The sequence below is a fragment of the Rutilus rutilus genome (assembly GCF_951802725.1).
Source record: "Rutilus rutilus genome assembly, chromosome: 14".
NCBI classification, from domain to species: Eukaryota; Metazoa; Chordata; class Actinopteri; order Cypriniformes; family Leuciscidae; genus Rutilus; species Rutilus rutilus.
The window spans coordinates 32,119,559-32,137,301 of NC_140219.1; the positions used below are offsets into that span (position 1 = coordinate 32,119,559).

Genomic DNA, 17,743 nt, shown 5'->3' on the forward strand with positions numbered 1-17,743 from the left:
AAAATCAAAAGTAGTTTCAATGTAGCTAGCTACTTTTTGATAGTAACTTGTAGTGTAGCTAACTACTTTTCCAAAAAGGGTAGCTTGACTGTAGTTTAACTACTTTAACTTACGAGAAGCTTGAAGCTTGTCAAACTACAGTTTCAGAGTAGCTTCCCCAACACTGCCGACGACTCTTGTTTCTCCGATTGTCATCTGGTCACTCATTTCTGTCCTCAGTACCTTTCCCACTGGATTTCCAACCCTTTCACATTTTCTTGCACTCTAGCAATCTTGGACTATTTTTCGTTACCATTTCTTCAAACTTCAAAAAACGGTTGTTTAAGCCATTAATGGCTTTTAGGATGTCAGCATTTGAAACTGTTTCCTCTTCTTTAGTACAGACCTTCTTGGGATTTGGACTTTTTGTGGGAGTATCAGGAAGTACAGGTGTACATAAACCAGAGAACGAACTTTCAGCCTCTATATCCATTATCAAGCCTTCCTTTCTCACCTTCTTGGCATCTCTCTTTGACATCTTAGCAAACTTATCCTGGCTAATTAGCAAAACTTTAGCAACTTTGGCTAACAACGAACAGTTCGTAAGCTAATTACTATTTCACAAACTTTGACCAGCTAAAGTCCTTTTATTCGAGCGAAAGAACTTACTGGATGCAAGAGCAACGTTCCATTCCTTCGTTTATCGATGATACAGTCTCAATAAGTCAATTTAAATCATTGGCACTCGGTCAGAGTCTCGGAGCTCAGAATAAGACGTCTGCACAGGTCGCCATCTTGGACCAACCCATCTGAATTCCGCGCTCTCGCGATGCAGCAGCGTGACGTCACGTGAAACCAACCTATTCTGGATTATTCTGATTTTCAAATTTGTGTTCATTGTAATGGTCTTGTTATAGTCAAATCACCTTCATTTATATAGCGCTTGATACTATACAGATTGTTTTAAAGCGGCATCCCTGTAGTAAACAGGAAAATTACAGAATCAGTAAACCAAACAGAATTCAATTCTGTTCTAGCTCTGAAAAAAACATTAATGTGTTGACTTGTTCATATACTCTTTGTTTTGGATAGGAAATAACATACTTGCTGAGAGCTCTGAGCTCGAGACTTGACCCTGTAATGGAAAAAAAATTATTTACATTGATCTTCAACATATATTGCAAAGTAATGTGTCACATGTCTATATTGTGGAATGTGAACAGGATATATGTATGCTTGTACATCTGTCTCCGTGCAGAGTGAGCCAGGATGGGGATAGCTGAAGAGTGAACATCTGACCTTAGAGGTCAGGATGCATCTAAATTTGTTGGTCCCAGTGTCAGAAGTAGTGATGTGGAAAACTACTAGGAAAAGCAACAGCTGAAGGAGACCTTGGTAAAGAATATAAAAGGTGTCGCACAGCTCCTCCTCCGTGTCTTACACTCTGCAGGCTGGCAGGCTCTGAATGTCTGTAAGACTGTCTGACCTTCTCTCGCAAGGGAATAAATACTTTTTAAAAAAGACTAAATTTGACTCAGTGTCTCTTACACAGTGATGATTGTTTAATTATTGTTTTTGCCACAACAACCCGAAGCCAGAAGTCCAACACCAACCTGACAGAAACTCAGAGCCTGTCCACGGGCCTGTACCATGAAGGTAGCTGAACAAACTCGGGGTTACAGGATTAGTTTTGAGTTGACAAATCCAAACCGTTGCGATCAGGCTTTATTGGTACCATGATGCAGCTCATCAACTTTCTCTGTCAACTCAGGCTTTGATCCTCAAGCTATGATTACTCCACGCGCGCGTGCACATAAAAGAGTGACGTCGACACTGAACAACCAATCGCGGATCGCGATTTTTCCGCGGAGGAGCAAGAGATAATCATTCATAATTACGATGAATTTAATTGTATTTGTATTACAATTAAAATGTATTTCAAGCTCGAAACAATACTGTCTCTGCTGCCAAAGCAAGAGAAGACTGTTGGAGAAAGATTGCTGATTGTTAATGTGTAAGTTAAACAAATACATTCTATATGTAAAATTATGTAGGCCTATGTATACGTGTAATATAGCCTATTTTTATAATATATAAAAATGTGCATGTACTAAGAAAGATTAATATTCATTGATTTTTAGATGCAACCCCAACTCCAAATGTTCTTGGCAGAAGATAAAATATAAAAATATAATTCAAAGTGGTGAGTATTTACCACAACCTTTTATTACTTTTGTGAACATTTTATTACAAACACTTGTTTGCAGCAAACAGAAATAAAGAGTTAAATTCAGAAAACCAGAATACACTGTGGCGGAGGAGTTGGCTCTGAGTAGGCAATAAGGGACGGCCGATTATGGATGGGATTATGTGCTGTACAGTCTGACCCTGGTGCTGGCTCCTCTAAGCAAGTAACACTGGGTACGTGTGCAATACATTACTACTTTTTAAGTTTTAAATATAGCTGACTATGTTCTGCAGTAGAGGGAAATACAGTGTCCCTCTTGAAGCCAGCACACATGCACACAGTCTCCCACACAGAGGTCAGTATGCATCAAACAGAACACCAAACATAATCTTTATGCTTTACATTGGTCTATTTTTATTTATTAGGGTGGAGGAAATGAAGACACTCTGTCTGTGTGTTCTCAGACAGTTGCTGATGTGAATGCACTGGGCTTTTTATTATGGCAAACATTTGAATGTGTGGCATTAAAAATGGACTGGCCCTTACACCTCTTTTATTGTAGGATTTTTCACAACCTGCCCCAGAAACAGGCCTCTAACTCAATGGTCTTCAGAAGAAATGTGTAAGGATTTAAAACCCTTGGCCTTGACATAAATTACAGTCAGTCCTGTGTTTGTAGGAAGTCAAGGATCTTTTTGTGATTTTGATGAGCCTCCAGAAAACTTGTAATGATCATGTTTGTGGTGGAATTATGTTTCAGGTGGAAACAGACTCAGTCAGGGCCCTGTACAAAAGGAGTCTTGAACTACACTGCACACTAAAGGAGACTTGAACTAGACTAAAGGAGCTGAATGGCACATGCAGCCACTATCTGTGATGCCGGCTCTGGTGACTCTTAAGGGCTGAACACAGTTGAAATGTGCCTTTAGGATGCCAAAGGTCATCTCTCTTCACTCTGGTTTTACTGAGGGCCACATTGAAGCAGTGCTGTGGCCCTGTCTGAGGGTCATGATAGGGGGTTATTGTGTAGGTTTTTCTATCTCAGTTCAAATTAACAGTGTTTTGTACTGTACCAAATTTAACTTGTTTTCCTCAAAGTGCTGACACAACACAGACTCATGGAAAATTTGTGAGACAAGCACTGGAGCCAGACCATTTGGCATCCAAACTTGATCATATGTTCATGACCACAAGTCATCTGCAGATGAAATGTTTAGTAGATCATTGTTATCTGTTAATGTTACTATTAATTTAAAGATTCATCTCACTGAAAATAATCATCTCACATATTCACATCATCTCTACCTGAACATTAAGGCTGTAATAGGACTTCCTATTAACATAATCTGCCTCATGTTCCCCTAGAGCAGTGGAGATTGGAGCAATAGACTGCATACATGTTGCAATGACTCTAGGGAATCCTATCATAAGATAAACAGAAGAATAATAAAAAAAGATTCAAAATAATTCTTAACATGTATTATATTGTATAGTACATTTGTGAAATTTGCTTTTTGAAAAAAAAAAAAAGTGTTCATGTGATGTCACCCTATCAATATATCTTACTGGCAATTTTATAAAAGCCCTCTTTTATGGACATGGTCGATAAATGTCCGGGGAACACTATTAATGAAACTATTCATGTACTCCTGCAGAGCGAGGACCACCTTGCGCATGGTTAGACAAAACCGTGTTTTCCCCTATAGCTTCTGTGTGTCACCGTGCAAGAATGTACCACTTGCAAAAAAAAAAAAAAAAAAAAAAAAAAAACGCAACGCAATATTTGCGGTACAGTAAGTGCATGAATTCGACGTGTTACATTCTTTATGTGCGGCTCAAGAAGTTCGCAAAGATAAGACATTCCTTCCGCGTCACCTATATGTTTCTTTGCTCTCAGCTGATTGGTCAAACTTCAGTCTGAGATCTTGAATCCAGAACATAACCTGCCCCGGAGCAGGTTAGCCGTGCAGCGTAAGACACCATGGCAACGAACACAGATTAAAGCCGAGCTACTTTCATAGTACCTAAAACCCAGGGTTGGCGGAAACTAAACTGAAACATAGCCGGCTAGCCACCTAATCCGGCTTCATGGTACAGGCCCCACGTCTGAGCAAGAAAGTGTTTATTTTGTTTAACGTGTTTATATTTTATTTAACATTTGTATCTCTTGAATTGAAATGTTGCATGTATATTTTTAATAAACGTTAAAGAAAATCATAAATGTGCTTTTTCGTTTAGACTTGTTTTGGGATCCTTTATTAATTTGGATGTATTTTTTTATTATTAATATGGATTTATTATTATGCAACAATAACAAATACAAAACAAGACAAAACAGTAACAAACAATAATAGACAAAATAGATACAAATTAATTGAAAACAATATAACAGGCCAAAAAATGGCACATCTTTCACACTGTTTACAAGTCAAAACGCCCTTGGTGTCATGATCAATGAGACGGAAGCAAAGATGCAAGTAAAACTCTTTATTTGTAATATGGTCAGATCGAGGGTCTCTGGAAGGCTGGTGACGCAGGGACTAGATGGTCAGCAAACCGGTGTACGAAGTGATGTGGTGATGTCGGTGAATGGTGAAGTAATCCAGACAAGGAACGCCAGGTGAACACGAAACAGGAACAAGAGCACGAGACTGAAATGCCGACTGGAACAGGACCAAACACACACGGAGGACATCAAACAACGATCTGACAAAGAGAGAAGAGTGCAATGAGTATTTAAGGATGATAGAATAGACTGCAGCTGGTGAGGGGAGTGAGATCAGCTGGATCGCCAGACTCCCTTACCTGTCGATTGTAATCATCAATAAGGGAGTGATCCAGGATGTCTCTAGCAGGTACCCAACTTCTCTCCTCCGGACCGTAACCTTCCCAGTCCACCAAGTACTGGAACCCGCGTCCCCTCTGCCTTGAGTCCAGAATACGATTAACCGAATATGTAGGTTCCCCTTCTACGAGTCGCGGGGGGGGGGGGGGGGGGGGACTGGCGGATTAATACAAGAACGCAACACGGGTTTTATTTTGGATACATGGAAGGCGGGATGAATCCTCCTGTACACTGGAGGGAGTTTGAGGTGAACTGCCACTGGGCTAATGATCTTGGTGACAGTGAACGGGCCGATAAATTTGGGAGCAAGTTTATTAGAGACGGAGCGGAGAGGAATGTTCTTGGTAGAAAGCCACACTTTTTGACCAACGACGTATACGGGAGGCTTAGACTGGTGGCGATCGGCTTTGGCCTTGGTGCTCGCCCCCACTTGGAGTAGAGTCTCACGGGCTCTAGTCCATGTGCGGTGACACCTCTGGATCAATGCGTGAGCAGAGGGGACCGCGACTTCGGTTTCCAGACTGGGAAAGATTGGTGGCTGGTATCCTAAACTACACTCGAACGGAGATAGGCCCGTAGATGAAACTGGTAATGCATTGTGGGCGTACTCCACCATTGACAGATGTTGGCTCCATGAGGAAGGATTCTTGGAGACCAAACACCGCAACACTCTTTCCAAATCTTGGTTGGCTCTCTCGGTTTGACCATTGCTCTGGGGATGAAACCCTGAGGACAGACTGACAGTCGCTCCCAACAATCTACAAAACTCTCGCCAAAATTTGGACACAAACTGGGGTCCCCTGTCGGAAACCATGTCTGTCGGGAGGCCATGTAAGCGAAAGACGTGATCTATGACGGTCAACGCTGTCTCCTTGGCTGAGGGTAATTTGGGCAAGGGAAAAAAGTGGGCCGCCTTTGAGAACCGGTCCACCACGGTCAAAACTACCGTGTTGCCCTGAGAGGAAGTAACCCATCTGGGGGTCGATTGGAAGTCTTACCAGTGGCACAAACCGAGCAAGCCAAGACAAAATTGTGAATGTCGTGAGCGATTAGTGGCCACCAGAATCGTTGCTTGACCAGAAATTTAGTGCGATTAACTCCTGGATGACAAGCCACATTGGAACAATGCCCCCACTGAATGACGTCGGACCGCAATCCCTCCGGCACAAATAACCGATTCGGTGTGCAACCGGGCGGAGGCGTTACCCCTTCTAAGGCCGTCCTGACCTTCGATTCGACCTCCCATGTGAGTTTGGAGACAAATAGGGTCTCAGGTAAAATGCACTCGGGATTAGACGGGCGTTCAGAACGGTCAAAAATGCGTGATAAAGAATCGGGGTTGATGTTTTTGGAACCCGGGCGGTACGAGAGAGTAAAATCAAAACGACCGAAAAAAAGTGCCCACCGAGCCTGCCTGGAGTTCAATCTTTTGGCGGTTCTAATGTATTCCAGATTCTTGTGATCAGTCCAGACGATAAAAGGTACCCCCGAACCTTCTAACCAGTGGCGCCATTCCTCCAATGCTACCTTGACTGCCAACAACTCTCTGTTACCAATGTCATAATTACGTTCGGCAGGAGATAAACGATGGGACAAAAACGCGCAAGGGTGCATCTTGTCGTCTGAGGGTCGTTCAGGTCGTTCAACGCTGCACCTACCCCCACCTCTGACGCATCGACCTCCACCACGAACTGACGTGATAGATCAGGGGCAATTAAAATGGGGGCTGAAACAAAGCAACCTTTCAGTTTGACAAACACAGCCTCGGCTGTGTCTGACCACCTGAACGTAGTTCTGGGGGAGGTCAAGGCGGTCAGAGGTGCGGCTAGTTGGCTGAAATTGCGAATAAAACGCCGGTAGAAGTTGGCGAACCCCAGAAACCTCTGTAGGGCCTTACGGGAATCTGGACTTGGCCAATCTACCACAGCCTTAACCTTCTCAGGATCCATACGCATTCCCTCAGTCGAAACGATGTACTCCAGAAAAGGAACAGACTGTGCATGAAAAGCGCATTTCTCCGCCTTGACAAAAAGCCCATTCTCTAGCAACCTCTGAAGCACTTGTCGAACGTGCTGCACGTGTTCCTGGAGAGAAGAAGAAAAAATCAATATGTCGTCCAGGTAAACATATATTAATTGATCGACCATATCTCGCAGCACGTCGTTGACGAGTGCCTGGAAGACCGCTGGGGAGTTGGACAACCCGAAAGGCACGACCAAATATTCAAAGTGACCCCTGGGGGTGTTAAAAGCGGTCTTCCATTCATCCCCCTCCCTAATGCGGACCAAATGATAAGCATTACGTAAATCCAATTTCGTGAAGATCGACACTCCCTGCAACCTCTCGAAGGCTGAAGACATCAACGGCAAAGGATAAGTATTCTTTACCGTGATGTTGTTCAGCCCCCGGTAATCAATACAAGGTCGCAGAGATCCGTCCTTCTTCCCCACAAAAAAGAACCCCGCCCCCACTGGAGAAGAGGAAGGGCGGATGAATCCCGTTGCTAGAGAATCAGAAATATATTTCTCCATAGCCTCCCTTTCTGGAGCAGAAAGCGAATACAACTTGCCTTTAGGCGGAGACTTACCTGGCAGTAAATCTATGGCACAGTCATAGGGACAATGCGGAGGAAGAGAAACAGCATTAGACTTACTGAACACTTCCTTCAGGTCGAGGTACTCCGCGGGCACGTTAGACAAATCCACTGCCTCCTCCTGAAACACAGAGACAGAAACAGACGGACAGGCAGACACAAGACAAGACTCATGACATTTAGTGCTCCAGGTCAAGACAGATCTCTGTTGCCAGTCCACTCTAGGGTTGTGACGGATGAGCCAGGGGTGCCCGAGAACGATGGGTGCCAGAGGTGAGTCCAGTATATAAAAAGAAATAGTCTCGGAGTGGTTGCCTGACTTGATGAGGGTGATGTCTTCAGTGGTGAGGGAGATGGTGGGAAGTTCTTGACCATTGAGGGCGTGTACAGCAATCTTGTGTGTGAGGGGTTTGAGGGGAATCTGAAGTTTGTGTGCGAGTGTGTGTTCCATGAAATTACCCTCAGCCCCAGAGTCCAGAAGTGCCTGACAGTCGTGGGTGTTGGTTGACCATCTCAGTCTTACCGGAAGGAGGGTAGATGTGGATGAGGTCTTTTCGGCGGAGATCCCACCCGATAGTAGCCTCATACTTACTATCGGGATTTTTACCGGACAGTTGAATGCAAAGTGGCCTGCTCCACCGCAGTATAAGCAGAGGCCCTGGGATCTCCGCCTTTCCTTCTCCTCCCGGGAAAGCCGAGCTCGCCCTACCTGCATGGGTTCTTGATCGTAGACAGGGCTGACCACGTCCCCGCCACTGGAACGTGGATCCTCAGCTCCTCCAGAAGTGCGGCAGGACCCGTCGCTCGACACGGGACAGTCGTGCATCTACTCTCAACGCCAGCTCGATCAGTCCATTGAGAGATGTAGGCAGGTCCAGGGCGTAGATCTCCCTCTGGACGCGGTCAGCCAACCCATGCAGGAACATGTCCCACTGCGCCTCTTCGTTCCATTGACACCGGCGACGGCCCGATCAAAGACTCGTTTCATTTCAGCGGCGAGTGTCTGGAACGAGGCGCAGCATGGATCTTGGTTCTCCCACACCGCCGTTCCCCATAGCGCCGCTCTCCCAGTCAGCAGCGTCAGGATGAAGGCGACCTTGGCTCGCTCACTGCTGAAGGTCCTGGGTTGGAGAGAAAAATGCATAGAGCATTGTGTTAGAAAAGCTCTGCAGTAACTGGGTTCACCAGAGGAGGATTCTGGGACTGGAAGACGGGGCTCTGACTGGGAGGGGCTCTCTGGTGGTGTGGGGGGAACGGGCGGCGTGGGCGGCGCAGTGGGAGCTTGCAGATGTTGGAGTTGCTGGGTGAGCTCGGACACCTGCGCCACCAGAGCCTGAACTGCACGACCCGTGTCGTTGAGATTCTGCTCTTGGGAATCCATTCGACGAACACTGCTGGCAAGGAATTCTTCCAGCGAGGTGGATGAATTACTCGCTGCTTCCATTGCTTGGTCAGATCGTTCTGTCATAACTGACGACAGGAAGCAACTGCAAGTAAACTCGTTTATTGAAGGTAACAGTTCAAAATGTAGAAGATGCAGTAGCTGATGGGTGGCGCAGGGACTTCGATGGTCAATGGTGGTGCAGATGAAGTGAAGTGACTTGAGTGCGTTGGTGGTGATGAATAATATCCAGACATAGAACGGAAAACACCGAACAGGAACAAGGAAGCATAAACTGGAGACGAATCACAGGATTGGGAACACACACACAGCACGGGAGACTTCAACAACGATCTGACAAAGGAGATGAGAATTGAGTGAGTATTTAAGGATGATGAGATTAACTGCAGCTGGCGCCGTGAGTGAGAACAGCTGATCGCTGATGAACAATAATGGCCGGTCACGCCCATTCACACACCCACACACATGTAACAACATAAACACGAGACAAGCAGGAAACAATGCATTCATGAACCGTGACACGAAGATCTGCCGAGATATCAGACGATACTTGCGTGGGACCCGGGCAAATTTGGAGAAAGTGCTAGCCAGGATTTCAGCCTGACTAGCCTACCGCTGCGCACTCCTCTGTGCCGGCGTTTCCTGGGAAACAGAGCCTTCAGGTGGAGCAGGTGCTCTGGTATGTCAGCCAGGTAGAAGGGACGCGACTTTGAAGAGCCCTTGTTGTTATATTCAGCACACTAATCCACCAAAACTTTGATATTTTAAAGCTCTATACGATCATACGTCCGCAGAGAGGTCCTGATGATATTCAATAAAAACAGTAAAAAACTTGCAACAACCAGGAGAGCCAAACGGCGAACCAGCCACGTCGGCGCCATTTTGACGTAATGAAATTTTGACCTGAAGTTGAAGTGGATGTTTTGCAGTTTATATTAGTTTAAGGCCTTCAAACATATATATGAATGGATTAAGATAGGTCTCTGTGGCCTCTCTCTTTGCTTCTGCATCCAGGAGGTCCTGAAGGAATTTTTATGGCGGTTCTTACCTAAACCCAAGGAATGAGTTTGGTTGTTAGAGTCCACCTGTGACCAATGGGAAGTCCTCTCCTTGGTGGTGGTGGTCCCCCTTCCTGTCCTGTAAGAGGTATCTGGTAGTTGTCTTAGCATCTTATCTGATGTTGCTGCACATTTGTTTATATTCATTCACCAAGGATCCAATCACAGTGTGGCACATCTTCTTCCACACCGGCAGTTAGAGGGGCCTTGCCATAAACTGGTCCCTGGGATGCCATCTTAACTGATTTTCACCACAATAGCTACCATGAAAATACTAAGTCAGTGGATCAGTTACACAAAAGAGAGTCAATATTAAAGTGATGGATTTAAATATATTCATAGATTTAATAACGACGGCTGGCATTAAAGATGCTGAAGCAACGTTTTAAAACTTTAGCCTAAAAGAAACAAAAAAGTGTTATTATCAGTGTCCAGACCACTCATAAGCATTAGAGACCCCCTATAAGGACCAGAACAAATAAAATGAATTGAAAATAGAATACTAGAAACATAAAACTAGATGTTTCTTGTTTTTGTTTCATTATTGCTGACAGGATAAGTTATTTTCCAAGTTTCTGATCAGATGGGATGCATTTCCCTTTTCTGACAGTAGATGGCAGGGTTGCTCACGCTCTCACGCCACACAGTGTATTTAACCGTATAAACATGCGACTATACGTTGACAGACAAGACATAGCAGGATACTTTCGATAAGTAACAAAGTCTCAGCCTTTAAATGTTGTACGTTTTATTACGAAATAAAAAAAAATGCATATTGTGCACGCAATTGTGTACAAATCAGTTATTAAATTAACCTTTAATAATAATGTACCAGCCGAACCACAGAGTTCACAGTGTAGTTTTTCTCCTTGAGAAAAATTAACATACTATGTGTATGTATATCCAAATGAATAGATATTGAATCAACATTGATTCGCAAACTTGATGCTCACTTCATGCTGAACTGGAAGATGGTGATGTAAGTTTTCCTACCGGCATAAAAAAAATAAAAAAAAAAAAAAATAAAAAAAACTCTGAATTCAGAAGCACATACTAGTACACTACTCGTACTACATTTACCGTATTCTTTTGTCATAAATATGAAGAGTATGCTTGTATGCTGTCTGAATTCTGCAACTGATACTGTAACGTGCCAGAGAAAGCAGGAGAAGGTGAGGATCTAAATGCATTTTTTGTTGTTTTTTTATCACAAGGTAAATAAAGTAAAACAGATATCAACATGAAAAACTACAAAGGACTACAAAACATGGCACAGCACAGGAAATAACATTAGTCCACACAAAACAAGGGGAACACAAGACAGGAATCATGACAGATACCATCCATTACCCATCCACCCCCCACCCACACACACACACACACACACACGTACACAAACACACACAAACTCCACCCTCTTACAAACCTTACCAGGAAGTGACTAGTCATTATTTTTGCCTTTCATTTTTACTGAAAGCTGAAACGAGTCAGTGATTTGAAGAACAGAGGAGGACACATTATATTATAGCATTTTTGTTTATTTCTGAATTAACCCAGATTAGATTTTAATTGTAATAGTTGTTTAACCAAAGTTCAGAAAGTGAAAGTAAATTGTAGATCATTGGATCTTTTACAAGACGAGGAAATGGATTCAAAATCTGTGGAAGAGCTTTCTTGTCCTGTTTGCTGTGAAATCTTCAAGACTCCTGTTATTCTGTCCTGTAGTCACAGTATTTGTAAAGAGTGTCTACAACAGTTCTGGAAAACTAAGGAAACTCAGGAGTGTCCTGTCTGCAGGAGAAGATCCTCAAAAGATGATCCACCAGTTATTCTTGTGTTAAAAAACTTGTGTGATTCATTGATCAAGGAGGGAAATGAGAAACGTTCATCAGGATCTGAGGAGATCTGCAGTTTACACAGTGAGAAACTCAAACTCTTCTGTCTGGAGGACAAACAGCCTGTGTGTTTAGTGTGCAGAGACTCAGAGAAACACACCAATAACACATTCAGACCCATAAGTGAAGTGCTTTCATCTTACAAGGTAAGACAAATATCTCTAATTTCATATGCTGAATACAGTGCTAAACATAGAAACAGTATTATTTGTGTATACAATAGACCAATAGACCATTTTTACTCAGACTAAATCTTTATATCTCTCTGATATAAAATTCTGCTCTTCGATCCTCTGATGTTCAAATCTTCTTGAATGTAACAGCATTGGCACAAAACATCTTTTGAAAAGATAGAAATGTTCTGTATTTGCACAACCACAAATTTACAACTGCATGGATATAATAATTAGAATTTGCCATGATGATTTCTTGATGTTTCTTGATGTCCTGCAATTTTCAGACACACATGCTTCCATGAGAATGACCCATTCAACATATGAATAATTTAAAAACATCCAAACATACAATGTTTAAACCTCTTAGAGCTGCATAAGTTTCACAGATTTTCATCTTAACCTGTAGGAGGAATTTAATACAGCACTGACGTCCTTACAAGACCAGCTCAAACATGGAGAAGAAATGAAAGAAGAGTGTGATAAAACAATTGAACACATCAAGGTGAGGATATAAAGAGTTAAATACTCAACATTCACACACAGAGTTTATTATTGACATTAGTGGAGTGTGTGTTCATACAGCGCTGACTGAAGTGAATGTGATTTGATTTCAGTCTCAAGCTGAGCACACAGAGCGTCAGATTAAAGAAGAGTTTGAGAAGCTTCATCAGTTTCTCAGAGACGAAGAAGAAGCTACAATCACTGCACTGAGAGAGGAAGAGGAGCAGAAGAAGCAGAGGATGAAGGAGAAGCTGGAGGAGATGAACACACACATCTCAGCTCTTTCACACACAATCAGAGACATGGAGGAGATGATGAAAGACAATGACGTCTCGTTTCTAAAGGTGACAAATCAATCTGGCTTCATTCTCTGTGCATAAATCAACTTGTATAGAGAGACTCATTGACACTGAGAGTGTTTGATAAGATATTAAAATGTTTTCAAACTCTATATTTTCCAGAACTATAAAGTCACGATGGAAAGGTGAGTGAGCTGCTCGTATCTCTTCTCTCAGTGGATCTGAACTCAAATTCACTGCAGTTCTGACTCCTGAATGTTCCTCAGAGTCCAGATCTCACAGCCGGATCCACGGATGAGTTCTGGAGCTTTGATTCATGTGTCGCGTTATCTGGGTAACCTGCCGTTCAGAGTCTGGAAGAAGATGCTGGAAACTGTCCAACACAGTGAGTCTCAGCAGATTTGACACCAGTGCAGAAGATAGTTCAGATATAAACACACACAACATCAACATTTGATAGAAATATATTTAATAATTTCCAAGTGAATCTGAACTGTATTTCAGAAAATCATCAGATCATACAGCGAACTCATAATGAAAAGTTTATTCCTCATAATCTATATTTAGGATACAATTTTACTGTGTTTACTGAATTGAATACTGATTTTAAACCTGAAGCCTCAATCCATTCTGACAGTAACTGAGAGACCATGATTTTATGATTCATGATTTCTTTCAACAAAGTCTTTATATGTGTTTTACATTTACATTTCTATAATCATCCTGTAATCTGATGTTATTCTCTTTGCAGCTCCGTTGACTCTGGATCCAAACACAGCACATCCTTGTCTCACACTCTCTGCTGATCTGACCAGTGTATTGGACAGTGATGGAGATAAAACACTTCCTGATAATCCAGAGAGGTTTGATGAGTATCCATGTGTCCTGGGATCTGAGGGCTTTAACTCAGGAACACACTGCTGGGATGTGGAGGTTGGAGACAATACATACTGGAGTCTTGGAATAACCACAGCATCAAACCAAAGGAAGGGAGAGGATTTCTTTAACTCTAATGTCTGGCGTGTGTGGTACATGAACAGCGAATACACCTCACAATCCCCAGAGCAACCCGGCACTGTCTTAACTGTTAAACAGAAGCTTCAGCGTGTGAGAGTTCAGCTGGACTATGACAGAGGAACAGTGTCATTCTCTGATCCTGTAACTAACACACATTTACTCACATTCACATCCACCTTCAACGACACAGTCTTTCCATTCTTATATAATCTCTGCACAACTTCTCCTCTGAGGATCTTACCAGTTAAACTGTTTATTACAGCAGAAAATCACAGTTAAATCTGATTCTGTTTTTAGATTAATTCAGTTTTGCAAATTATGCTTCAATAACAACACTGTAATCAAAGGGTCTCATTGATCAATCACACTTAAATGTTAAACTTTGAGCTAACTCAGAGTTCTGTTAAGTCATTCTGTTTAAATATGTATATATGTATATATATAGCACCATATGCAAACTAATGCACTTCAATGTATTTTAAGTATATCTGCAGTGACAAATATGAGTCATAACACCATGAATAAAACAAAATGTCCACTGATGATGTAACAGGACCCGTTCTCAGCACCAGAGACTGCAGTGCATGCTGGGATTTGGTGACAGTGACACTGTTATTGAACTGAATGGAATCAATGTTGAATGTTGAAGTGAATAACAACATTATCATCTTCTGTAGAGCTGCTTATAGATGAACTGAACTCATTTCATAGTTGATGATCTTCACACAGTTATTGAACTGAACTGAATCAACACTGAACTTCAGCTGAACAATGACACTGTCGTCTTTTTAGAGCTGCTTTACAGCAGAATTGATTTCTGTTTGCATCATTGATCATTATTTTCCTGTTTATCTGTAAAACTGCTTTATAAAATAAAGGTATATAAATTTATTAACATTCTGCTAATAATATATAAATTCTGCGTGTTATAAATAAAGGTAATTTGACCTAAAGTCGCAATGAAAAGGAAATAGTGACGGATCTTTTCTTACATATTGTGACGCACATCCAAGTGTAACATAATAAAAAAAAGAAATAGTGTAGTGCAGGTTCATCAGCTGGTAATGAATCAGATGTTGAGATGCGGATGTTGCACTCAAAAATGAAGGTGAGCTTACAGTCGATTGTAGAGTTTAAGGAGAATAAATGATTGGATTAAATATTACAAATAAATAAATACGTGTACATGGATGAATCGTTTACAATAAGATCTGCGCTTTTTCAAAATAAATGTAATTTCATAAAAAAAAAAATTTCTTTTAATATGCACTTGTCACAATAATCCTGTGTAAATTAAATTTTACTGAAATAAAAGTTCAAAGTTAAATGATTTTCTCTACTCTTCCTCTTCCCTGAGTCAAAGGAAAATTGATAAGGAACTTGATATAAGGACATCATGTAAGTATTAACAGTGTTGTTGTCAACTCTTCACTATAAAGTAGATTCTGTTGACTATAAAGTAGCACTCTGTTGACGAAGGCTGTCCCAATGCGAAGGCTCCTCCAAATGTGTCCGTCGTTTCCCGAGAGATAAAGGATTCAACAGATACAACAGCTCATTCGCAGCCTTGCAGAATTCATTTTTTGAGAGAAATTGCTGGATTACAACCTTTGAATTGGGACACAGTCTGTGTGTGTTTGTGTGTGTGTGTGTGTGTGTGTGTTTGTGTGTGTGTGTGTGTGTGTGTGTGTGTGTGTGTGTGTTACCAACTCCCTCTGCTGGACAGGCTCATGTAGTGTAAGGGAGGATGCTGTCACACAGTATTTCCCAACCCTGCTGCCCTAGTGAGAAAAACCTACACCAAAATATATTTAAAATACATTTATTTCACTCAGTATACTACAAACCCATTAACATGTTTACTGACATTATTGTTTGAGACTTACTGGTATATATATTATAAATAAACTTTATTTGGAGTACTTCTTTATTGCACAATGCACATTTTTTTTATTTTAAGCCTAAAATGTTTTAGTAAGGACAGTATGATTTCTGTATAATATCGGTCTTTAAATGCAAGATATTTAAAGTGTGCCTAGAGTTTACTTGCACTAGTTCCATTTAAGCACAATCACATATACTTAACCTGCAATTAATGATTAAAGTGAAAAAATGTGAATACACTTTCTATTTAATTATCAATACAATGACTTTTACAACTGAATGGCACCAACAGAAACTACTGAAGGATATTTCTGCCCCCAAACACAATATTGAATTATTTTACTGAAAGATTAGTCAAACTCATTAAAACCAGTAATGTGTTTGAAAGTGAATTATTAAAAGAAGCTGCTCAAAATTAAGCGTAGTGTCAGTTTTGGCGGGTCACGTTAGCACATTAGAGCACATTAGAGTCCTACACTCAGCTGATCCACATCTATCTATAGGAGTATGACACCTATCACTGTATTCGTATATAAGCTCCACATATTATCAGCAGCTGTCGCATTTCTCAGGAGCTCATTACCCTCCTCCCTCCCCAGCTCCTCTCGTCCAGTCAGGATTTGGCATTCAGATTCCCCTTGAATCAGAATAAATTCTCGAATTATGTTGTACTTTAAAATCTTGGATTAATGATATCTGCAATACATTCATGTTGGTTCTGTTCTGTTTGCCATAAGGGGGGTTATTGCTGCTCTTATCCATGCTAGACTGCATGGACGCGCAGGGAGTTCTTGCCCAGAACAGAACCATACCGCCAATCCAAACTGTATGCTAATTGTCAATCGTATTTGACGATAGTGGTCCTGACAGAATTATTCAGAATCTGAGACTGTGTTTGTTTTTGCATGCAGCTTGCGAGGACAGGTCATGTGCATTATTTTTATCATCAGATTCAGATTACAAAATTACATTCTCAAATCAGGTAAATATTTCCATGATATTACCATAAATCTGTAACATAAGGTAAAGTAGAGTGTGAGTAACGCAGCTTACACTGGCACAACTGTGAAAGAAATGTTAATCAGAATAAATCTATATTAACAAATATGTTTTAACTGTCACCACCCCAAATCACAATTATTTGTAACTCTGGGGGTCCCGTAGCCTGACGTCGTCATACTCAGATTCTAGTCAGAATATGAGTCTGACACTGCTCCATTGGGCTGTGATTATGGGGCGTGTTTCAACCGAACCAGTAAAGAAAATGCCTCTGCACTCAATTGGATAGACCTACAACCAATCAGAGCAACGGAGTAAGTGACGTATGTTTTTCATTCATATTTCCGATCGACAAATGCCTTGATCGCGGTTCTCTGTTCCTCTTTTAAAATTAATACGCTGTCGATATCTTCTATAACAGGCGCGATGGCAGAATCTACACATGATGTTTTATAAACAAAGTTCAGGAGGAGCACGTTCAAATAATCAATCCAATCAACTTGTCATCAAACAATTACCGTCTACCCAATCAGCATGAGAAGAAGCATATATATATATATTCACTCTGTCAACTCACCTAACATTCCTTGACAGTTTTCAGCATCCCTCCACTCACTCTCGGCTTGTTCTTCGACAGCCTGGAATACGCAGGAGTACTTTGGTTTTGGGCCGAATACCAAGCCCGGAGCCCTCTCCTCGGACAGCATGCCAAATATGCATTTATTCTATCTGACTTATTTGTAAGTGTGAACTCGTGAAATCTCAATTCTCCAGCGGCAGTCATCTTTGTTGTAAACAAATTCAACCCAAGCGCTTTTTGGTGACGTGAATGATTACGTTACTGTTGATCATCTGTCCATCATCGTATAAAGCCCGCCCTGACAATTTGATTGGTCCGAACAGCTTT

General features: G+C 41.7%; 1 protein-coding gene across 1 annotated transcript; it reads left to right on the forward strand.

Annotated features, from left to right (window-relative positions):
- The first annotated feature begins 11,576 nt into the window (after positions 1-11,576).
- Positions 11,577-15,146, forward strand: LOC311303325 (nuclear factor 7, brain-like). The gene is made up of 6 exons (XM_084429749.1): positions 11,577-12,106; positions 12,543-12,638; positions 12,751-12,981; positions 13,099-13,121; positions 13,203-13,321; positions 13,688-15,146. Exons 1-6 carry the CDS (start codon positions 11,711-11,713, stop codon positions 14,230-14,232), a joined length of 1,410 nt encoding a protein of 469 aa, XP_084285875.1. The 5' UTR covers positions 11,577-11,710; the 3' UTR covers positions 14,233-15,146.
- Positions 15,147-17,743: the final 2,597 nt, after the last annotated feature.

What these genes read in the sequence shown, in the direction of transcription:
- LOC311303325 (XM_084429749.1), top strand. Translation starts at nt 11,711, where the DNA reads ATGGATTCAAAATCTGTGGAAGAGCTTTCTTGTCCTGTTTGCTGTGAA. An exon ending in AAACAATTGAACACATCAAG is followed by an intron (nt 12,639 to 12,750) that starts GTGAGGATATAA and finishes ATTTGATTTCAG; the next exon opens with TCTCAAGCTGAGCACACAGA. An exon ending in GCTGGAAACTGTCCAACACA is followed by an intron (nt 13,322 to 13,687) that starts GTGAGTCTCAGC and finishes TTCTCTTTGCAG; the next exon opens with CTCCGTTGACTCTGGATCCA.